At 44.5% G+C, this 23,563-nt stretch overlaps 1 protein-coding gene and 1 long non-coding RNA gene across 2 annotated transcripts; one reads left to right on the plus strand and one right to left on the minus strand.

Moving 5' to 3' along the window:
- Window positions 1-6,369: 6,369 nt before the first annotated feature.
- DRGX (dorsal root ganglia homeobox) lies at window positions 6,370-22,352 on the minus strand. Its single transcript, XM_027718860.2, has 7 exons — window positions 22,319-22,352; window positions 19,661-19,758; window positions 19,304-19,405; window positions 16,468-16,640; window positions 16,049-16,161; window positions 6,502-6,944; window positions 6,370-6,416 (listed from the first exon to the last, which is right to left on the minus strand). Exons 1-6 carry the CDS (start codon window positions 22,350-22,352, stop codon window positions 6,676-6,678), a joined length of 789 nt encoding a protein of 262 aa, XP_027574661.1. The 3' UTR covers window positions 6,370-6,416; window positions 6,502-6,675.
- On the plus strand, window positions 6,696-7,733 carry LOC120323066. The gene is made up of 3 exons (XR_005563159.1): window positions 6,696-6,795; window positions 7,138-7,370; window positions 7,561-7,733. It is a non-coding gene; the product is annotated as an uncharacterized LOC120323066 (long non-coding RNA).
- Window positions 22,353-23,563: the final 1,211 nt, after the last annotated feature.

Below are 23,563 nucleotides of genomic sequence, written 5' to 3' on the forward strand. Positions count from 1 at the left end.
TTGTATGTGTCATTTGTCTGAACAACAAGCTGCAACATTGGTCTGGTTTACTCCCGGGTTCAGAGCCACAGGAGAAGTATTCAAGTATTTGGCTTTCTGAGAGGGACTTTGATTTTCTTCTGACCCCTGTTGGATGGTGTTTGTCAAATCCTCCCTGGAGGAGCTCAGGTTCAGTCCCAGCTAGGTTTAGCTCTAAAGTAATGGTTCAGAGGAGAAATAGGATCAGCACTTTTCTCCTGTACATCTCCCTTGCTTGCCAGCAGCCAATTTCTTGCGCACTGCTACAGAAATATTTCTAATAAAAACTAACAACTCCCAGGGATCCTCCTACCCGTGTTGTGCCAAGGACTGGTGATCACATCAGCATCTTGGTTCTCAAGCATCTGCCAAAACCTGATGGCTTCAGCCAGCACGACGGAGCAAGGGTGAGCCAGCTGTGATATAACAGGCAGAGTTTAGGTTCCTGGGGAGTCTTCTTTGCAGAGACGGGCTTCTTCATTTAATGGGCTTTGGATCTTATTTAACACATTGCCTCATGTACAATGCGGGTATAAAGAAGTTGTGTGCACATAATAAAAACCTCAGCCTATTTGTACCTAGGGGAGTCCTAATAAATTTGCCACTGTAGCAAGTGTTAGTCTCTAGGGCCAACATTGAGTGCTGGAGTTTAATAAAAAAGAATTCTGAAACAGGAGAACTGAAAGGTAAACCAGTTTAGCTGACAAAGCAAACACAATTTAATTAGAAATTAAAAGTTTTCTTCTGGCCTTGACCAGTCCCAAGGACCAGTTCTCAGGCTGGCTTTGTCTGGCCTGCCTTCTTAAGGCTGCTCTCATGGTGCATTTTCTGACCATACTATCAGAGGTCTCCCAGCCTGGGCTGAAGGCACTGCTCTGAAAGCACAGGTACTTGCATACCAGAATTGACCTTGGCAGCTGATGAGCCATGTATGTTCAGGCCACTGGTGGGGCAGAAGATGGGTGTGTAAGTCGTGAAGGATGACATACTCCCAGGTGTCCACCTGTACACAGCATTAATGCTGTGTCCCAGCTTGTGCTGGGACTTAGAAAGCAGCCACCCTGACATTAGACCAGCCCAGAGGAGTGGGTATTTTCTCTTTACAAACAGCTGCCACAGTCTCAGGTGCTCCAGGAGACTGTAAGATGATTTAGCTGAACCGTCCAAGACCAGAAACATCTTCAATAACTTCCAGACCATCAGAACAGGACTGGGGTGGCCGTTAGATCTAGAAGTAACTCAGCCTGCATAAAAGAGCTGCCTTTTGTCGCTCTGCATGTAAGAACTCTGCTTGGCTAAAATGACACAAGTAGTGGTGTTTTTTTCCTTCTCTGTTTCATATTATGGATGTTACAATAAAAAACACTGACTATGGAAGAAGCCATCGAAGTTAAATACTAGAAGAGTTATGTGGGCCAATACTTTAAATCCTGGTGAGTTTTAACTATTATGAGTTTAGCACAGGAAACTTCTCACAGCTCCAAAATATGACACTCAGATTTCTGAAACAGCAGACCAACATCTACTTGTGGCAGAGAGCTTAGGGCAGAAAACAAAGGCATTGTGGTTGGATTATTAAAATACTTTCAATACCTCACTCTCAACTAAAGCTTTATATACTCTATGCCAGTGAAATTCAGTGTTAGTAAATGACAATAAAATTCACATTCTCACAGGCCATATCTATGTAAATGCTTCTTTGGTTGTTATCAGGAAAAGGTCTTGTTTTGTGGTAATATGGTCACCTAAAGTCAATATTTTACTACATTGCAAAGGAAGTTTTTAACTGGAAAGAGTAAAGCATTGTTTATTGTACTCTACCGCTCTTTTATTTATGGCATTGTGGCAGGCAACTCCCCCCTCTCAGGCCACACTATGATCTCAGAGAGGGGTGTCAAACTCTTCAGTGGAGAGGTCTGAATTATGTACTCAGAGCTCAGGTGTCAGTTCAGGGCTTCTCACTTCCCCTGCTTCACACTCTGTTTCCACCACACCGCCAGCCAGGCACAACAGGATCTTTATCGAGTAGCAGCTCTTTTAGAGGGAGAATGTGCCACAGCAGCACACCACAAGCATTTCATCTCCATCCCTTTTTCCCTCGTGGTCCACTCAGCAACAAATGACTTCCTCCCACACTGTGCTGGCTTCTTTCTGCTGCAGGGAAGCAGAAAGCTTGAGCACACAGCAGAAGGGCAGACTTCCCAGAGACAGCAAGCTTTTATCCCTGGCCATGACCTGGGATGAGGGACTCCTCTGGGAGGTGGAGAGAAGGTCAGCCCAAACTCCCCAAGGCCAGCAATCTGTGGGGATCAGAGGGGAGGGCACTGACTGCAAGAGGGAAGAGTTTAATGGTAAACCAAGATCTTTATCTGCATGCACATGGCCTTCAGCATTGTTGTAAATAATACTCCTAATAAAGAGCCAATTAGACCAACAATCTCATTACTATCCAGCATGCAGTGTAAGAAGGATTAGCCTGCGGCATAACTGAGCAAAGGTACATTTCACAGCTCCACATTTTCTGCTATAATGTAAGTAGGCATAAGGAGACTTAAATAGACATGTAAGAGATAACAAGCATGGAGAGTTGAGAAAAAGGCATGCAACCTTATAAAGAGGTTCCATGGTCTGGCACTGTACATCAACCCCCATTAACAAAACCTGGTCCAACATGCTGCAATCATGCTCTGAGCATGCCCTGAGCATGGACTCCCTCCCAGATGGCTCTGCTGTAGCCTCCCTATTGCCAGGCTCAGCACTGGATCAGGAGGAACTGCAGCATGGGGACAGCACAGGACAAAAGTCAGCACCAGAGCTGGAGGCAGGACCATAGGCTTTCTGCAGAGTCGTGAATGAGGATGCTGGGAGATGGCCAAGAGGGGAAGGTGAGGGATGAGGGGAAATCCGAGTGTTGTGGATGCCTGTAATTTCTTGAGAAAGGAGCCCAGGACTGGAGATGTTTTGCCAAACCTGAACAACTGACATTTGCACAGCGACCACTGACGCTATGCATGGATCATGCTAGTACGGAAATTCAGAGAAAATTACTGCATAGGATCTGGTGACAATGCAGTTAGCTGTCAAACAAAACATCTTTGTCTTACATCCATCCCTCACACCTTGGGTTTCCATTTTTCCCTCATATAACTGAAAAAATATCATGCAGGTTAATTTTGGAGTAGCTTGCATGTAAATCATCCCCTTGGGCTTGGGCGTCTCATGCTGGGGTTCAGCCTGAGTGACTTTTTATAGCTGAGTTATAAACTTTTAAATGCCAGGCTTAATCAGAGCTACTGAAATGGCCATTACAAAGTGGTTTAAGTGGCATAGCCCTGATATATGACAGCACAGAAAGTAGGTAGGTGGTTGATCTGCAGTGGAAAGCCTATCTGGAAGGGAGCAGGGTCTGGTGGCTAGAAACAAGCATGACAGAGACACAGATCTCTTGAGTTTTGCTCTTGCCCTTGTGCTACTGCTGAGTGACCTCAAGCAAGTTCCCTTGGGTTGCACTGCCCTGAGGCAGACAGGTCTTGGATCAAAACTTGAGAGGAAAAGGTGGCTCACCATGTTCTGCTTTCCCCGACATGCTAAAGAGAACACAAATGTCTATCTGCCTTCCCTAGGCAAGTTGCAAGAATTGTTGGCAAATTGACCTAGGGTTTAACACAGCATATTGTAGACTCAAAACACAAATCTAAGAGCTTAATTTGTGGCTGACTTAGAGCAACCACCTACAACATCTTACTGCATAATTATAATCACAGACACATCAGATACTAAAGAGTCTAAAAAGACTTTGTGCTCAGTCTTAAGGGGGACTGATGGTGCTTTGCCCCTTTAACAGGAGGCTCTGTAAAGTTTGAGTTCCCTAATTTTGCTAGTTATGAGACATCCTGCAGGTTTCAGTTGTGCAGGGGAGAGCCTCCCCCACTCTGCAACAGCTCTTTGATCTAAGCAGAACTGGACAGCTGTCAATGTGAAAACAGATGCTTGAACAGATAAATTGATCTGAACGAAAAGAGTACAGGAACTTCTCAGGGTCTTCTTTCTAAATTTATTCAAATATTAAACAAACAGAAACTACAGCATGCATCAGATACTTTTCTTTATTGTACAACAAAACTGTGGACTTGTTTGCATTTGCAGCATTTCCAGCAACATCAGGCAGACTTGTCAATGTTATCCAGTTTTGCACAGTCACTAGAGTGTCGCATCATGAATTATTAAATCAGTGCTTCGTGGTAATACATAATTTCTTATCAATTATTCATGCTAATGTGCGTGTAGTTTACTTAATTGTGTTATTGACGATCAAAAGTAATTTCCTGAAAATCCTCAAGGACAGAAAATTTAATCAGCATAACTACTTTTCAGATGCAATGCTGTTAAGTATTCTTAATTTGCTCAACAATTCACTTATTTATGTACCTTTCTGGAGGAAATACGAGTTTAATCAAACAATTAGATTGAAGAGTTAGTGTACAGAAGGGCTGAAGTTCAACTGAATGCAAGGTAATTATGTTGAAATGAAGTTGGGCCTGCCTCTTTGGACTGGAATATATTTTTAGTCTTTTTTTAGGAGGGGGAGGGCACAAAAATTACAATTGGGAAGATCACTGACAAAACAGTGATTTTTCTCTCCTCCAACCACTCCCCACAACAAAGCACACAGAGATCTCTTTTATTTTGGTGGAAGAAAAAGGTTGTTGCTGTTGTTTAAACTAAGCCATAACTTGCAGCCAGAGAAGACACCTCCCCCACAGTTCAGCAGAGCAGCTCCTGAAGCTGGAACACAAAGGCAGATGTCAGAGTACTGCAATTAGGACAGTTAAGGATCCCCAAAAGAAACACACTGTGGCAGAAGTAAAGCAAAATGACTCCAGGTGATAAATGTTGGCCCTGTCTGACTTTTGTTCGTATTCAGATCAAAGGACAGAGCCAGCAATGCCCTCTCTGCTGGTTTGTGTCCAGAAGGCACAAACTGCACTCTGGAGTTGCCTGGTACCCTTCACTCCTGGAGCAATGAAAGTGCTTGGTGCTGCCAAGACCAGGGCTTCCACCCTTTGAGTGGGTGTTGACATCAAACCCTGCCTCATGGAAAGGAAGGCATGCACCAGGGCGTATGGGAGGGTCCTGAGAACCCCAGAGAAGTCCCAGGTTCTCTGAAATTCATGGGCTGAGATCACTTATGTGGAGGAGACAAAATATTGCTGCCAGCGTTACTCAGGATTGCTTTCCAAGCACATTCCCAAACTTAGATCCTATAAACAGCTGAACAAAACCCCATGTAAAAACATGCGCTCAGCACGTTAAAGGAGGTCCTTGGGAAAACATGCAGGATCAGAGGTGACAGGAATCCTTCCACTAGCCTCCACATTACTTGGTCAAGTCTCAGAACAGTTTGTTACACCAGGTTCTCCAGGGACATCTGTGGACAAGCCTAAGGAGCCTGCAAGTGGCACCTGAAAAATGCAAGTCCATGTTACTAAGTTTAAATCTACATGTGCATTTCCCATGGAAAAAATATGAGGCACAACAGATTAAAATGACTGCTCTTTAGATCTTAGTCCTCTTTGCTTTGGGGGGGTTTGGGTGTGAGATAATACTATATTTGGTAAAGTATCAATTTCTCCTGTGTACTGTGTCCACTCTGTAATAATTAATACATTTTCATACCTAGATTCATTACAAGTTTTCAGTAAATGAAATAGTCTGATTTTGGATGGCATAAAGGAATACCCTTCCAAGCTTAATTTCCTCTTTACTAAACACAAAACATGGAAAGATATATTTCCAGTTTTGCAATGCAGAATTCTTTTGTCTTCCATTCTCTTTTTCTAAGACAGGGATGCTAAAATACCCCCAGCCTTGTGCAGATCTAGAGACAACCACACTCTCTATTAAATACCAGCATTACAGTTTGAAGCTATGAATGCCATTTTCAAGTCATGTGTCTTTTACATCTAACCCAGGGAATGGCAAGAGCAACAGACTGATGTTCACATAGAAGCTAGTGCAAGGATTTTAGTCACAGGTAAACTGATCTTGTCAACTTCCCAGTAATCTACTCCATGGGAAGTTTCACTTTCAGAGAAAAGAAGACAGAAGGAAAAAATTACTAAGGGTTTTGTTCCATTTTCTGTTCCTCTTACACCTGGATTGCCTGGGATAAATTTGGTTGAAGCCAAATGCCTTCAGAAAACAGCAGGCCAAATTGGGCTATACCTGGATATTCCTTCACCCCCGTTGTGCGTGGTGGGGTAACTGGTACCTGGATGCCTCTCCTGCCCCAGAACTCACATCTGGAAGTGATGTGCTGCTGTCAGCCATCCGTCTCACACAGAATGGGAAGTCAAGATGTGCAGGAGTAAGCCAGGATCCCAGGCCTTTTGGTGTCCCTGGGATGTGGTAGCAGGGATAAAAACAGTTTCACGAACGTTTCCAAACACAGATAGTGCTGATAAATCAGGGAAATGAACGTACAGTGACACAAGAAAAGCAAGGGTGTGTGAAAGGCAGCCAAAGAGGCCACTTGGACGTGCCAGGTCCCTGGTGGCCCTGTGACATCACACTGGGAATGGTCACACTGCAGTTCACCCCCCAGCAGAACACCAGCGGGTCACTGCCCTAAGCCAAGGGGCCAGCACCAGTCCGGTCTCATACGCTCTTCTCCCCTTCCATGTGCTCCTTGGCTGGAGAGGGCTGCTTGTCCTGGCTGCCCTCAGGGCAGGAGGGTTTGGCAGAAGGAGTGGGGCTGCTGCTGGCGGTGGGCAAGAGGTTGGCAGACTGGAGCACAGCCTCCGAGTGCTCCCGCGCCTTCATGCGCAGCGCGGCCACGCTGGCGGTGCGGTTGCTTTGGCAGCCATAGGTGGGCAGGAAGGAGAGGCCCATGGGGTCTGGAACGCAGCACGAGCACAGCGGGCTCCCTGGGGAGGAAGGAAAGAAGGCACCGTCACTCATGGGGAAGGTTGTGGAGACTGACTGTTCCCTCCATGGTCAGTCTGAAGAGGACAGAGATGGGGTTGACCTTAAGTGGGTACCTTGACCTTTAGTGGGTACATAGATGTTCTCTGTATCAGGGCTAGAAAACTTGTATCCTGTTCTACTGATACTGTGAAGGATCTTACACTATTAGTCACTCAGGGTGACAAACAGAATGAGCAAGGAAAACAGACAAAGGCGAGCAGTGAAGTTCAGATCACATCTGAGATTTCCCAACAAGCAAGGCTCAGCTCACTCCCTCCTCTCATATGAGGCTGCTGCTCTGTGGCTGCCATCAGTCTATGCTGAGATGTACCCTGCCCTCCACCTGCACACTGAGCTTGATCAGTGTGGGCAGCAGCATTTGATGGGTGAGTGTAAAGGTTCCATCACTTATCTTTGCCTGAAAGATTACAGCAGAGAGAAAGGTAAAAATATTCCAGTTATTATGACGACCTTCTCCTATCTCCCTGTAAGACAAAATAGACTTTTCCTTGGCCAGGCCCCTGTCAACTACTGGCATCATGACTACCTGTAAGAGTCTGTTCTATCCTTACACAGTCAATGTCTGTGCTGCTTAAGGAAGACACCTTGAAGAGAACGGCCTCCAGAAGTGAGCCAAGGCTACCAAGCACTGTTGCTGCCGACATGGCATGAGTCCCATCAGGAGAGATGGGTCAGAGCATCTCTACCCTCTCATCCGAGACATGTGGATGCTCCAAGCAGTCAATAAAACACTGGAAAATGGATGAAGTGGGTATATCTCTCCCTTCAACTAAAAGGCTCCCCTGAAACCCCCTAACAGAGGCAGTCCTCTCTCCACCAGCTACCTTCCTGAGCTGCAACATTCCAGACTCTTCCTCTGGATTATTTTTGATAATGCTGGGGGTTGGAACAGTTCCCAAACAAGCATACCTGGAAGGTTGACCATTGGGCAGGAAATGCAGTCCATTCAAAAAGCCATCTTGTTACCTAGCTTATATGCATCTATTGAATGAAGAAGAATATGTCAGAGGAGTAGGAAGGGGAGGCAGGGTGGGATGGCTGAGCTACTTTAATTTGCTCTCTGGTTAGAAAAGTTGGGTAACATCATTTTTCCGGGGGTCTCAGAGGCCACACAAACCCTACATCCTCTTGTACACCCCTGGCAAAAGTCTGTTTTTTGCTGATATGCTACGTCCCAACAAGAAACAGCCAGGCCGCACACATCCTGGCACACTGCACTATCTTCCCCTGATCTTTGCAAGCCAAGGACTTGCTTTAATTTCTGCAGTTAATATTTGAGTTAAATGGCTCATGACTAAGTGATGGAACTAATAACCTGCAGAGAGCAGGTAGTCTTTTTTTACACTTCTGTTCTTGGTAGCAACGGGTCAGCACTCATCTGCTAAGGAATGAATGCAGTCAGTTGCTTGTTTTTAGGATGTCTGCAAGACTTCTCCACAGCAATTGTCAGAGATTTGCAATTGCAAGTAACATTCAGGAAAAATTACTCTTTGCATTTGAAAAAATAGGATCTACAAAGCACAAGTTATTAATATAAATTGAAAGAACTCTTTTCTCTTGTAATGCTTCTCTGATAAAGCATATGATCAGACCAACATTTCTGTGGGTCCAGGCATTCAAGTAAATTGCACAAACAAGTTTCAGCACTTGACTAAAATCCTCCATTTCTTTTGCTTTTAACACTAGGAGGCTCAGTCTTGAATTCTGTGGCTGTTTCAAGCAAGTCAGAAGGAGGTTTTAGAATAAATTCACTCGGTAACACAACTTACAATTTTTGCCACCACCAACCATACCCATAAAGTAATTTTTTGCCCTGTTGAATCACAGCCACTTCAGGGGTTCTGGGCAGCCACTGTTTTAACAAGAGGGAGGAGAGGCCCTTCAGAGTCCTTGCAGTTTGCAGCAGGTGGAAAGCCACACAGAAGTCTGTTTATTCACTACTATCTGTTAAGCCTCACTGTCTTAAGGTTCTGCCCTGAGATGGGGGAGCATAAAGGCCTGCCTGTGCACCAGCTGCCTTTGCACTACTGCTTTCTAGCACAAACTGAGTGAGACTTTCAAACACAGCTGTTCAGTTCCCAGGCTGAGGGGAGGGCTGGGCTACCGGCAGTACCTAATACAGGACTAGGCACAGACACTGTCTGCTTAGTGGGAGGTGGGGAGAAGCAGTAAAGAGTCTTCCTGTTTCCAAAAATGGAGGAATCAGCTCCATCCCCTAAGAATAATTTTCATTCCATTGTTAGAGGGATAAAGTATTTATCAATATTCAGTACCAATCTAAGCTCTTTGTTTAATAATTAGACCTGATATTAGCTAGTACCTCTGCAACCTGAGGATGCAGTTACCTGTGGTGGAAACTAAACTATTTCTAGCAATAGTTCACCCATAACCATTCCTTTCATTTTCACTGAGGCTAAAACACTTGCAAAGAACAGCTCACACATAAAAAAGAAAACAAAAAACAACATTTGCTCCAGGGTCCAGCTAGAATAGAGGAGGGTAGGATTTAGCCCTGTTTCCTTTTAATGTATGTTGTAAAGAATGTTGAATCTACCTTACAATTGCCTGCATCTGCAGGTGATAAGTCCAGTGAAATCTATCGGACTTTGCTGGCACAAAAGCCGAGACAAACTACGGGAGACTCAGGAGCCCAAGGTCTCCACCTGCCTGTCAGTCAGCCCACGATGTACAGGATGCGATGCTGACCAAGAAAGAAGTGTCCTTATCTAGCAGGCAGGAGAGGTTTTTAACATCTTGTCACAGTAACCTTGAGTCCACAGTGGGGAAGGAGTGAATTGCTCCTACTTATTTCGAATCTTCAGGACATCAGGCATCCAGCACCCATCAAAATGGGTGAGGGTTAAGCCCTAGATCTTGATTCAGCTTCCACTAACATCTGTGACAATCTGGTATTAGTTTAATGGGATTTCTATCAAATTGCTACAATACGGACAGGGTGATGTTTGCTTTCTTTCAGGAACTTACTGCCTCCTGTACACAAAATTAAAATACACAATTAGATTTCCATTAACTTACAGCAAATTCTGCTTAATTGATCTAAACCTCCTTGTGTTCCTATATGAGATCATACTTTAAATGCTCAGCCTGAACATAAATACTTAATGTAATAAATACAGTCTGAAATATTTGATCTACTTGGCAGTTTAATTGATCTACTACAGAGACTGACAGGAGAAATTAAATTAGTTTTGTCTTGTCTGTGCCAACATCACATTTTAATTGTAGTGATATTTGATCTACAAGTTTGGTTGTGGGACCTTTTGTGCAGTTCTGCAGTTCCACAGTTCAGTTTCAGCTGAGAAGAGTGGGGTGGGAGCAGGGTCCATATTGATACATAAATATTTTAAAGATTTTAATAGATAGTGTTTCCAAAAGGCAAACCCTGCATTCCTTTCCCCTTTCAATAGGAATCCCTGCGTGCCTGAAGTCCACTAACCTAATCAGGATTGGTCCAGGAAGAAACAAGACAGCATCAATTTCCTACTCATGGCTCTTAGGGTGCCTAGTACTTGCATATTCCCTAGTAGGTGTGATAAAAATAAGCAAAATATACCTGTGAGGTAGGACAGTGCTAGAGCTGGGGATCTGTGATACAGGAGTCAAAGTAATTTTCTCAAGGTATGTGCATCTGCAGCAAACTACAGAAATGTTTTAAATTCTCCAAAGTGAGAGTGGCAGATAAACTATGGAAAATGTCAAGCAGAACCCACTCAATATATTTGCTGTATTACATTAAAAAAGTCAGTAAGTCCATAATCAAGAATGACAGAGAAAATAAAGGACCCCAAGAGATTTTATCCCCATTCCCCAGTCTTATGGGAAACAGCGGTGCTTCAATTCAGTAAACACTAGTTCAAGGATGAGTTAGGTCCTTGAACACTTCTTTCACAGCCTTGGCAATGGGAATTGCCCAATGGAATTATGCAAATTCTCTTCATCTTTCCATGATAGAAATTGAAATGTAATGGATGGGCAGTTCTAGTTGTGTTCTGTTTTTTTTTCCTGGATACTGCAATTAAACCTCCCTAATATGAACAGCAACCACAGCAGCAACAAACCATAAAAGAGCCTAATCAATGGTGCCCTGGAATATGCATTTTGATGTGCATAATGCGATCCTGCTTCTCTACCGGTGGTGTGGAGGTGCCGTGAAAACCAACCAAGCTATAACTTGCACAGAGCTGTGAGTGAATTATGAAAGTAATTCCCTGGCAAGTGTAATTATTTCTCTCCTCATACACTTCACTCATCATGGGGTCTGGGGAAATTTCAGTGGAACGTAACAGACACACTCTTGGCCTCAGCCACCAGAACGGTAGAACACATCCGGCTAAAAAGCGGAGATTCTTGTTTACACCCATTAATAACATCTTCTACATTAATGAATTGCATTCATGCTGTCATCCATTAAGAAGGTACTTTGAGGTCTCTCTGCACAGAACACTAGCTTCTCCTGATGACTCTATTGTTATACAGCCCATAAATAAAACAAGTATTTTCCCTTCATCTTTGAGGTCTGCAATTAAATCTACTAAATGGACTGCAGATGCATGGCTTACAGTAAGTGTTTCATCTTGGAAGATCATGGAACTGTTGAAGTCACCACAATGAAGTAGCATAGTTGTCAAATCAGGACAATTCCGGAGAGTAATGAACATCAGAAATTTCCTCTATGCATATCAACCTTCTTCCTGAGTATGGCCAGTGGTGAATTACAAAACCCTAAAGTAGGAAACACTGTATACACCAGAAATTATGATCTTATACAAATTTTTCAAACAAGGAATTGTATTTCCTGAAAGAATAGTACACAGAAAAGTGATATAGTAGTAGACAGATGCTTGCTATTAAGTACAGCCTCCAATGTGCTAAACTCCTGAGAGGGAGAAGACCCCCCAAAGAAAAGGAAAAGGTATGTTGTATTACTGAATACAGAATATTTGATAGAAATGGAGAAAAACTGGCCAGTGATATTTGTACTCTTCTCTGGAACAGTCTATGCTCTGAATAACAGTTTCAATTGCTATTGTATAGGCGGCTTCTTTTCTTCACAGAACATTCCGTGGTGCTAATATCCTCACTTTGGGGGGTGAAATCTGTGTTGCAGAGACAGCAAAATTCATGGGGCATAGGTGCTTAGGGAAAATAGCTTTCTTCTCATTCATCAGAGCACACCTAGTCTCATGCTCCAACAATATCCCCCATTTACCCAGAAGTGGCATATGTGGGGTCCAGAGCCACTGAAAGCATGAGGCAAGCCTACAGTGCACTTCACAGTCTTTCCAAAGGGAAAGTTGCAGGCTTAGTCCTTGCCCCATACTAGGCTGTCTTGAGATTTTTTTCTCTTCTAGACCAACTTCATCATCAACTACTACATCCTTATACTATAAATTAGATCCAAGAACCCTGTTCCCTAGACACTTTATGTAGCTTTGGAAATCTGGGTCTGGAGCCAAGCAAAGTCAGAGAAGGAAGGAGAGGTATTAGTTTCTTTACAAAAGACAGAACCCTCAGATGGCAGAATGAAAATGGTCTCTGAGAGCATAAAATAATTATTAATTAGTTACATCACCATCATCACTTGTTATTCACTGTATTGATTTTAATTGTCTCCTTTTAAAGCATCAGTCAAATATTACTCACTGACACCACTGAAGTGTTGGCTCACAAGACCAACAAAGCACATCTTGTATCCTCAAAAGAATAAGAGAACAACCAACACTTTGCAGTGGAATCTGATGTGCTCAGAGTGCCCATTTGTTTGCAGGCAGGTCTTATGGTCTTACTTAAGAAGATGATTCCCTTTACTGACTGGGATTATTCTCCCAGTGGTAGGAATACATATCCATTTACAGGATCCACATAAAGGACCTGCATTTAATTTGACACTGGCATAGAAGAAAGCGGGATCATGCATCCTTTGGTAGTGACATGGTGCTTTGATTCTGGAGCAACTACTTTGCTTTCAAAAGCACAAAGAAAGCATAGTTGGTACAAGACAGATACTGGGAAGAACTTCTGATCACTTCACTCTTCAATAAAACTTGCAAAATTTTGGAATACCTTACTACTTGCTGAATTCCCCCTTATTGAAGCAATCCAAAGAAACAAGGAGCTCAGAACTCTATGCCTGTGCTGAGTTTGATGGGATTTTGTGTTACAGAAAGTCCTATGCCCTCAGATTCACTGTGGCAGAGTCAAATCATTTCTGCAGCAAAATCCAACTAGATTCTCAAGGGAGAGGTTTAGGTCACTTCATTAAGACAACATGTAAGGACATAGACTATTGCCCGGATAAATTTAGGGTTAGTACTCCTTTGGCAAACCTAAGTGCACAAATCAGCTCCTAGCTCAAAAGGAAATGAGGAGGGAGAGTCAAACAAACCGAACTGAGCATATGTCGAAGATAATCATATTAGAGTTTTGTGAACACTGTGTCTCTCCCTGTTCTTTATTTCCTTCCCACAACCATTATCTCCTCCTCCGGACTGACATGTGAGCTTGGTTGTGCTCTCAAATACACTGGTTTAGATGAACCATCATTCATCTGCAGTTTCCATACCAAAGAAAAACAAAATGCGGATCAGACCTGTGATACCCTTGGTCCAGTCAGAAGGTCTAGAGATTGTCCTGTTCACCAGTTTACAAGACTGAAGGCTCAATGTCTGCTGTGCACAGCCCTACCCCAGCACAAGTGAATTATGCTTGGAAAAAGGGGGAAAGAGGAAACTGTGGAGATGAGCCAAGGAAGGAGGAGACAATACTCCATATATCAGTACCACAGGAAAGATGCTACAATTATTCTCTGCTTGTATAAGTCAACTTCGTCCTCTCATAGAACTATAAATTCTTGCTCCCTAAGCTCAAAGCCAAAATTTGACATTACTGAGATCTAGCAGCAGAACCAGCAGCAGAAGAAAAAGAGTTCCCCTCTAAACAAGCAGCTCAGACTACAAGTTCCTTGCAAGGATAACAATTTGCTGACAGGCATAGGCAGCTCCACAAAGCTCCTGGTAGGTGGATATGCAGATGTGTGAGTCTGTAACTGGATCTATTAAAATCAAAATATACTACTTTATCACGGTCTCCTTGCATGCATCTGGAGATTTCTAGTGGCAGGCAGGAAATATAAACCAGGCCATTTCAGGAATGAACTGCATGTATAGCTGACAACATTCACCAAGACAGTATCCAGGCATCTGACAATCATTCCTACAAAAATTACAAAAAAAAAAAATCTGTATTTTGGGACCAGCTTTTCAAGGACACTGTCTCTTAGCCTGGGTAACTGACTATCAAATATCTACAAGAGATTCAGGAATAAAACTTTTTTTGCCCCTAGGTTGTAAAGCAGAGCAAAGCAAAAAGGACCAAATTATTAATTTCTCAGTTTAGTGGCTGAGCTGTAATATCACAGAAAAGAATATCAGGAAGTCTTCCAAATAAATAAAATTAAAAACAACCAACCAACCAACCAAAAATAGACAAAGAAAACAACAAAACAAAAAATACCAACCCTTCATGCCATTTTTTTTATTCCTTTTTTTTATTATTATTTTGATTGGCTTTTGGTTTTTTAGGTTATTTTTTCTTAAAATTTTGCTACATTTAGACATGAAGCAAGTGAAAACAACTAACTGATGCATTTAATTTTGAAAACACTTAAATGTAAATTTTAAGAAAAAAAAAATCCCTTACTTCCATCTGAAATTATTCGCTAAAAACAACTCTATTTCCACACATTTCAACCCGTCTGGGACTACATTTATCAATGAACAATCTTTTTCCCTGAAGAATTTCACGTATGTCTACTCCAGGGAAGCTGTTCCTACCTAATCGAGGAAACCAAAATTCCCAGCCCCAACACTTCACAGGGCAGAGATCAAGAGGACTCATGCACTCCAACAGCTGCTGCCCACTTATGGGTGATAATCAGCCTTTAAGTTTTAGGGTTCAGGTCACACCCGTGTGTCCTTTTTTGATTCAAGATCCCAGATCCCACACCTATCAAAAGAGCAGTAACAGTTGTGTCTGGCTTCAGTTTTTCTGAAAGACAGGAGGAAGGAAGTACAGGGGGCAGGACACTGGACTTAATACAAAACTCAGCAGTTCCAAATATTTGCTTCAGGAATACACCTTGGCAATACTGATTTAACTGGAAATACTCACAAGGAGCATGAGGTACACCAGAGAATACAGTGAGAGGTATTAGAGGACGTTTTTGTTCATAGTGGAGGGTCTTTAACTTTCCTCGCAAGTTATTGCACATCGGGACATAGAGTAAATGTATGTGCCTCTTTGAGCTTGGCACTGCTATGAGGCTTTACATCCTATAAATCTATAAATTGAATTCATCCTGCTTACACCCTTAGTCTTAGAAATTGTTAGGCTAGGAACAGCTAATGGATCAGCAGGTGATTTATTTTTAAAAGATGCATAGTGCTGCTTTTTGGAAACTGAAAGTACAAAGACATGGGATGTACCCTTCCTGAAGCCTGGGTCCCAGGTAATGAGGAAATACTTTGTATCCTCCCCTGTCCCCAGGAACACATTTTATTCAAGTTCTACTGTCCAAGAAGAGAAAGGTCTGGATTGTGCAGAGATGCACTGCAAAGGAAACTGCATGCAGAGCGGATGAGGCATCGGTAATGGTGCCAGGTAATACATAATGCAAAAGGACGTGTATAACTAATTTATTAGAATAAATTTGACTCTTAAAAAAAAAAAAAGCATATGCAACAAAAACTCTAAAGGAGCAACCCTACCTGCCTCACTCCATGAGACAAACCCTGACCTCACAAAAAGTAACTGAGTAAAATGAAGGAGTTTTGCCACAAATGATGCTACGAGATACAGGAGGCTCAATTCTGTATGTGCAGCATTGGTCAATGCAATTACTGCCATCTAAACAGAAAGAGAGATCCACCATTTCCCAAAGGCTTCCCCACACGTGGGACTATGCCACTTAGCTTGAAAGAGATGCTCTTTAAGCTTACCCCTGAAGTTAAACAAAGTAATTTACCTTTTAGAGAGGCAACATGGGATAAAGCTTGTGCGTAGGTGGCTGTGTTGAGGAGAGTCCCCGGCAGGCAGGAAGGGAAGAAAGGTCCTGTAGGACCCACTGCTCGACTCAGGCTGATGGAGAAGAGAAAACAACTTCCTTGCAAAACCAGAACCAGCTGATTCCATTTCTGCATGCACACAAACATGTTGGTATCTCAGTGTCCAACTAGATGTGACCAAGCCTGGATAACATTAGCCTCCCACAGCCACCAGCTTCTCAGCATTCCCACAGGGAACAGTGAGCTGCACAAGAAACAGCTCATTTTCTAAAGATGATTCTATGTAGGTCAAAGCATGGCAGCATGCAAATCTGTATGCACATACATATATATGAGGTGTGCTTGCCCCACAGACAGGCAGCTGATAGCACACTCTTACCTCTGCTGGATCTCCAGACCCTCTTTTTTATTCCTGGTTTGATCTGCTGGAGAAGGGGAATTTAAATTCCTTGCAGGAGGTGCCACCTCAGCCATGGTTTCCTTAGATCCCTCTTGGTCAGAAGCACCCCTCTCTGTTTTTCTCCATTTAGCTCTTCGATTTTGGAACCACACCTGGAGTGGGAGAGCAATCCTGGCTGAAAACTGTGTTTAGCCGAATGTGAAGCAAGGAAATTGAAAATTGTTATGCTAGTGAAATCAGTCATTTAAAAGCTTGGCTAAAACTTCCTCTTATTTTGTATCTCCATTGCTATTCTAGTTGAGTCTTAGGATTATATTTGTATCTGTAATGTTTCTGGGTCTGGAAAACAAGCCAGAAATGTCTAAAGACATTCCAAAGGCATGTTACAAGCAAAAACTTAAAAAAAATAGTTTTGACATTACCATGCCAGCTAGCAAAACATTTAATCATGTGTTTGCCTTAATGCACACATTTAATTCTCACTGATTTCTATGTTTTAACACAACTGAAAGCCATTTTACAGGGATTGTATTAAATACATATCTAAGCACTCTGATGAAACCATATATGTCTTTAAATGAGCTGCTGCTAGAATCAGAGAGCTGAGAAATGAAAAGGTGTGTATTAGGCCATATTATCCAGTCCATTTTCTGGAGAGAACTGATACTGGCTGTCATTCTTCTCGTGTCCAGTCTGCATTCAAAGGACTCAAAAGTTGATAGATACTAATTTTGGAAGATCATTCTACAGTTTAATACTTAGGTGGTGCAACTGCCCCCCGCCTCAGGCCACACTACGGTCTCAGAACACCAGTTTCCAAACCTTATTTTTTTCCCCATATGCAAAACAAACATTCATGTTCTTGATTTTATCACCTGATTTTTAGTCCAAAACCTTCTTTTTTTCCATTAACCTTGGAGCTGATTCTCTGAAAGGATCGTATCTGAGCTGGAAAATGCCAAGCTGCTCTTGAGATCAGGAAACCCACATTTTAATACACAAATTCAAGTATAGGCGAGATTGGTGTTATTATTCTCCGCTTCCAACTCCATTTTGGTTAGCTGCCTTTTAATTGCATGTATCAGCAAACATTGAATAATGATTTTATCTATATTCTAAATTTAGAGCAGTTAAATGCAAAGCAAAATGCAGACACTTTCTTGTGTCTTAATTGAATGAAGGTCACAGCTATAACAACATTTAATTGAGCTATTTTTCATTATCATATTTTAATGACTTTGCACTGACAGTTCGCCTGCTTCTGAGGAAAGAGCATGATGAAGTCGTTTATTTCCCTATTTAGTTATTGTTTGACAACATCATCTTCGATTAAGACTCTGCTTTATAGCACATTAATCATATTTGAATGAGCAAGGGGTATAAATGTAAACATATCTCCCATCCTCTGTGTTTCCCCGTGCCCCTGTATGAAAGCAGGCTAAACAAATGCTTGCATCTATTGTCTGTTTGCATAATAGCCAACAACAAGGCTAAACACCAGTCCTCAGCAATCTAATTGTCACCACCCCTATCTCACCCTTGCACCTTTCAGGAAGAAGTTATGATCTTCCACTTCTGAATGCTCAATAATTGTCCCATTTATCTCAATTTGCAGTTCAGTCTTTAGGCACCAATAGCCAAAATGGCATTTTTTATTATTTTTTTTAAGCCAGTACCTACAACGCAGTGGCAAAAGGAGATTTTCATTTTCAAATAATAATCAGTTTAATTTGCCCGCATATGACCAATGATTCATGTTGAGATTTAATAATCAGGATCACATAATCTGATTATAGGAGAAATAATTTGTTTACAATCCCCAATTTACTGTGGTGAATTCCATTATCTCTCTTCAGCCATTGGGTTTTAAGAGATACTAACATGACCCTAGGGAACAAAAGGCAAGCTATTATATTTCCTACAATTAGATCTTTGCATAGTCTTAACCCCGAGCGCCTAAATAAATAAATAAAAAAAAATAGAAGAACAGCACGCGGAAAAGCCCCACAAACAAAAATTAATGCATAATTGTGTTCAAAAAATGGTTTGCAACTTTGCAGTGAATGCCTGCAGAGTTATAGGGAACCATGTCTGACAACTGCAGGACTGCTGCTCTTGGCAGAGCTTGTAGACACACAAAGTTAATCCCTGGAGATGGAAAAACAAACGCATGGATAAAAGGGGGGAAAAAAGAGGGAAAAAAAGAGGGGAAAAAAGAGGAAAAAGGTGAGGAGAAGGAAGAAAAGAAGGAGTGGAAAAGAGTGGTGGTGGAAAGAGTAATCATGGCCAATGGTATTTACTGGATCATATTAAAGGTGTGGAAATTGCTCTGCAGGCTCTTTAGCTGTCTAAATCAAGTGTTTAGAAAGAAGGCAAAGGGAGAAAAGTTGAAGAGGTGCATGAGATTTCTTCCTGGCAGCTGGGCTCCCTGCAGTTGACTAACCCCACTGCTCGACAGTGGTCATAGTTGCTTTGGAGAATCACGTCTCAGCTCTTTTCTCCGCACCACGCCCCCCCTCCAAAAGCAAGGAAATGGATGTGCATTGATGTAATTTAGTACCTTGGAGACGCGGACAAATTAGTGTAGAACATTATCACTAGTTAATTATGAATGACCGATTAATCAACCTAATCTAATATTCCACATTATGTTGATGTTATTAAAGTGCATCATGAAAATGACAGATCGTCTTCATTTGCGTTCTTTGGCCAAATGTGCACTCTGCAGTCATGATGTCAAATAAAAAAAAAAATTTAAAAAAAAAAAGTTTGCCAGTTTGAATACCCGAATTAAATAATTCCCCAGGATGTTTACCTGCACCCTGGCCTCTGTGAGGTTGATTTTCATAGCCAGCTCTTCCCGAGTGAACACATCCGGGTAGTGGGTTTGAGCAAAAACGGCTTCCAGGGCCTCGAGCTGGTGGAGGGGAGAGCAGAGATCCGTGAGAAATCTGTCCGGCCGCCCCAGGGGGTGTCTGCCAGGCATGGCTGAGGAAAGCGGGACCGCCCGAGGCAGTGGGGCAGGCGGGGCACCGGGCTGGCACGGCATGGGGCGTGCGGGAAGCAGGTGGGAAGCAGGAAGGGAGCAGTATGGAGGAGGCAGGGAGCAAGTATGGGGCAAGCATGGGGCAGTGGGTGCGCAGGGCAGGGGCAGAGAGAAGCAGGCTCCTACCTGCTGCAAGGTGAAGGTGGTGCGGTTGCGGCGCTGCTTCCTGCGCAGGAACCCGTCGTCGAAGTCGCCAGCGGAGTGGCCTCCGAAGGGCGCCGCGCCTGCAGGCCGAGAGCCGAGTTAGGGGCCGCTGTGCCCCGTGGGGGCAAAGGGCCGGGGCCACATCGGCTGGGTGGGGAATGCGGCTCCATCTCCGCGGGGCCGGAGCCCCAAGCATCCCGGTCGGCCCCGGGAGCACGGCGGGAGCTGGGCGGGGGGCTCCTGCAGGCACCGGGGGGTTCTTCCGACCGAAGCTCACCCCGCCCCGGTAAAGAGTATTTTTTCGGGCCATTTGTGTTTTAAAAGGAAGACAAGATGAAGCTTTGACATTGGCGTGGGGACAGCAGCTCGTAAAGGCCCTGCCCATCTGCCGGGAGAGCCCGGGAAAGCCCCTGCCTGGACGGAGCAGCACCGGGGCCTCTGTGGTTCCCCACGCACATCCTGCGAGCAGCGGCCGAGCCGCCCCCGTCTGCTCGCCCTCATTCCTGGAGGAGAACATGGGCGTGGGGCTCCGTACAGCTGAGCACCGGGGGCAGCTCAGCCACGGCTAAGCCGCCAGGACTCTGCAGCGGGGCTGGAGGAGGCCGCCCCTGTCCTTTCCCGACGAGGGGTTCGAGGGGCCGATTGGGGAACTGGGGTTTTGTCCCTGGGCAGAGGTCGGCAGAGGGCAAATGGGCCGGTGGGATGCAAGTGGAATGGACCCTGGCCTTCGCGGCTCCCCCAGTCACACATCCTCTGTGCCCGGGATGAAATGTGTCACTCCCTTTCTGTCCGCTGACAAAACAGGATAAAGAAAAACAAACAACCAAACCAAACAAACCAGACCAAAATACCACCCAAAACTTAAACCAAACTCAGAAACAGCAAACAAACAAAAATCCACCACCTCCAAACTCACAAACAAAAACAAAACAAAAAAACCCTCACGGAAAAGAAAAGTACCCAAACCCTCAGAAGAGTTGCTGAATGTCCCTGTGGCCCCACTCGCAGACCTGCCCATGGCGTGCTCTGACCCAGCCCGGCCCCGCCGCGGGCACGGGGACTGGAGGTCGCGGCTCATCTTGCAGTATAGTTTGGAAGATAAACACGGACTCCAGCCCCCTCCTCACAAAGACGGACGACTCTCTGCTAGCCTGGGAGAGGCTCATCAGAGAATAAAATACTGTCCTGGGGACCCCTAGAGTCCGGTCTCTTCCCTGTGGTACTGGGCCTCCCTGACTGCCCAAACGCTGGCCGAAGAGAGCTTTTCTGTTGCCACCTCTGTTTTGGTGATCGGTGGGTGGGGGGTTTTGAACAGTGGTGTATTTTTATTTATTTATATATTTATTCTTTTTACCCTTTAGCAGGAGAGTCCGCCCCTTCCCCCCCTCCCCGATGCTGCCCACGGCGGGAGAATGAAGGGCCGGTCCCGAACGCCACCGGGAGAGGCTGCAGACTGCGGGGGCAGCTCCCTGTCTCTGGTACCGGCCCCACGCTGCCACCGGAGAAACAAACACACATCAAACAAACAAGCAAACAAGCGAGCAAACAAACAAACAAAAACAAGAGCACGCTTCCAAAGCTGTTGCCAAAAACTAACGAACAAAGCCGTCCCAGCGCTTGGCGACAGGTGCGGGAGAGATCCTCGCACTATCCTGCCCGGTCCACCTCCCTTGTCCCGCCCGGAGAAAACTTTGGGGAGAGCTGGACCGTCTCTTCCTGGCAGGGCTGCCGCAGGGAAATCCCCTTGCTCTCCCTGCGATGCCCGTGCAAGGAACGGGGTGGGCAGGCAGGGGTATTTTCCGGGGCCGGGTCGCTTTCTCCGCCGTGCAGCCGCGGGCGCGCTCGGGCACGGCGGGACAGCCCTCCCGGGGTTGGGGCTGCGCGGCCGCGGCTCCGAGGATGCTCCGCGCGCTACGAACACTGGCCAGAGGGAGCGGATGCAGAGGGCCCTGGGACAAGAGGAAATCCCGACGGCTGCCATATTTTTTTTAAAGGAAACAAATAATAATAATAATAATAAATAGACAAAAACCTCTGACCAATAACACAAAGAAAAACATCCTCCCAAATATTTATTTCCTTTTTTTTCTTCAGTCGTGCCTCGTTTTCCCCCATCCTCCCGCAGAATGTTTGTAAAATAGCATTAAAGATTTATGCGGTCCCTTTGGCTGGAGGGAGGAGGCGTGACCACGTCCTGAAAGTGTCCCGATTACAGCCATGACACCAACATCTGTGCTGGGAGGGGAGAAAAGCATCTCTGCCGTAGCCTGAGGCTCAACTGCGGGATCACTATCCACAGAGGGGAGGCAGGTGGCAAAATGACAGGGGTGGGGGTGTAAAAACAAGGCCTTTCCAGCAGGCATCAAATTAAAAAAAAAAAAAAAAAAAAGTAATTCTTTCCGTCCTGTGACAAGAGGGGAAAGCTGGGAGCGGGGAGGGGGATAGGATTGTGTTTTCTTAAGGAAAAGGATAATATTTAGAGGTCTTTATAAATCTACATCTTATCCCAGCACGTATCTGTACCCGACCGTCGTGGAGCAAGTCAGACCACAGTTTCTCCCTCCGTCCCCTGCACACCACCCCCTACACCCCTCGAAGTTCAGCTCTGGTACTTACACGTCTCTGTGCGACAACACTCACCCTCTAGCTGCGGGGGGCAGTGGAAGTAGAACATGGCCCTGCGGCTGGGTGGGCGCCCGTTGCCCGCAGCTGCGAGCCCGCCGGCGGCCGGGGCCGGGGCCAGCCCGTGGGGCGCGGGGCTCCCGCCCTCCCCTCGCACCGACGGACCGGCACCAGCTCCCCAGTCGGGCACCGCCACGCACCGCCGAGGTGTCTCCTGCAGACCTGCAGACAGAGAAGGAAAGAACAGAATAGGTGAATAGCCAGAAGAAAACACCTGGAGAAACTCACTGACAACCCTAAAGCCCATCCCAGAGGAAGCAGAGAAAGTAATGCCTAACCCTCTGCAACGAACTGAAAAAGCCAAAGATAGAAGACTCCGTGGTAGACACACAGTAATCACAATCAGTAAAACTTTGTTTTCTCCCCCGAATAGCAGATTCTCTCTCTCTTGTTCTTCTATCTATCCAGCAATAGTGATCTCTCTCACTATCTGTCTATCTATCTATTTATCTATCTATCTACCTCCCTGTCTCCCTATCTATCTAATTATCTCAAATACTCTTCTCCGGAGCAAATAATTACATAAAGAAAAAGATGTTTGTAGAACCGCTTAAAAAAAAAATCTAAATTATTCTGCCTAAATGAAACAGCAATAAAACCTAAAAGCTGTCTTCTTTTTAAAGCATCCAACACACGGAAGAGCCATATTCGGGTTGGAAACCAATGTCCTCGGAGAAAAAAAAAAAAAAAAAAAAAAAAAAAGCCAAACCACCAAACAACTATTCAAATTTATATGCAGTCATAAAAAAAAAAAAATATCCAGAAGTCAAATGAATATAGTAATCCATACCTAAACCGAACAGACGTAAAAATCACCGGTAAGGTTTGGGGGTATTTTGCTTTAGAATAAGGCGCTGTGAGTTGTTGGCTTCAGAGACAGAAGGGCTCTGTGGAGTTCTGGAAGTGGCCAGATGTCTTTATATCTGTCTACAGCATGCTCTGCCTCTCAGCACTTGCCTTTATAATCTCACGCATAATTGGCCTTAATCTGATTATTTCCAGCGCTGTCTACAGTGAGTAACTTGGATAGGTCTATTGGGCCCTACAAATGGCCCACGTGGTGTGCAGAGCAGAGGGGGGGGTGGAAAGGATGAAAAGAAAAAAACGTCATTTCTCAGCAAACGCCAGGAATGTGAACGGCAGCAACACAATCCCATTATTTTCTGAGCGCTGGGCGCTCCGGGGCTCGCGGCCCCCGGCGTG

Source organism: Pipra filicauda, unplaced genomic scaffold (assembly GCF_003945595.2).
Source record: "Pipra filicauda isolate LSUMZ 115617 unplaced genomic scaffold, ASM394559v2 scaffold190_size1978887_pilon, whole genome shotgun sequence".
In the NCBI taxonomy this organism is placed as follows: Eukaryota; Metazoa; Chordata; class Aves; order Passeriformes; family Pipridae; genus Pipra; species Pipra filicauda.

Excerpts from the sequence above, each read along its gene's own strand:
- DRGX (XM_027718860.2), bottom strand. The coding sequence starts at position 22,352 with ATGTTCTACTTCCACTGCCCCCCGCAGCTAGAGG. Across the intron at positions 16,641-19,303 it reads TCACAGAGGCCAGGGTGCAG|GTGTGGTTCCAAAATCGAAG; the intron begins GTAAACATCCTG and ends CTCCCACTCCAG. Across the intron at positions 16,162-16,467 it reads GGTCTGGAGATCCAGCAGAG|CCTGAGTCGAGCAGTGGGTC; the intron begins GTAAGAGTGTGC and ends CTTCTCCATCAG.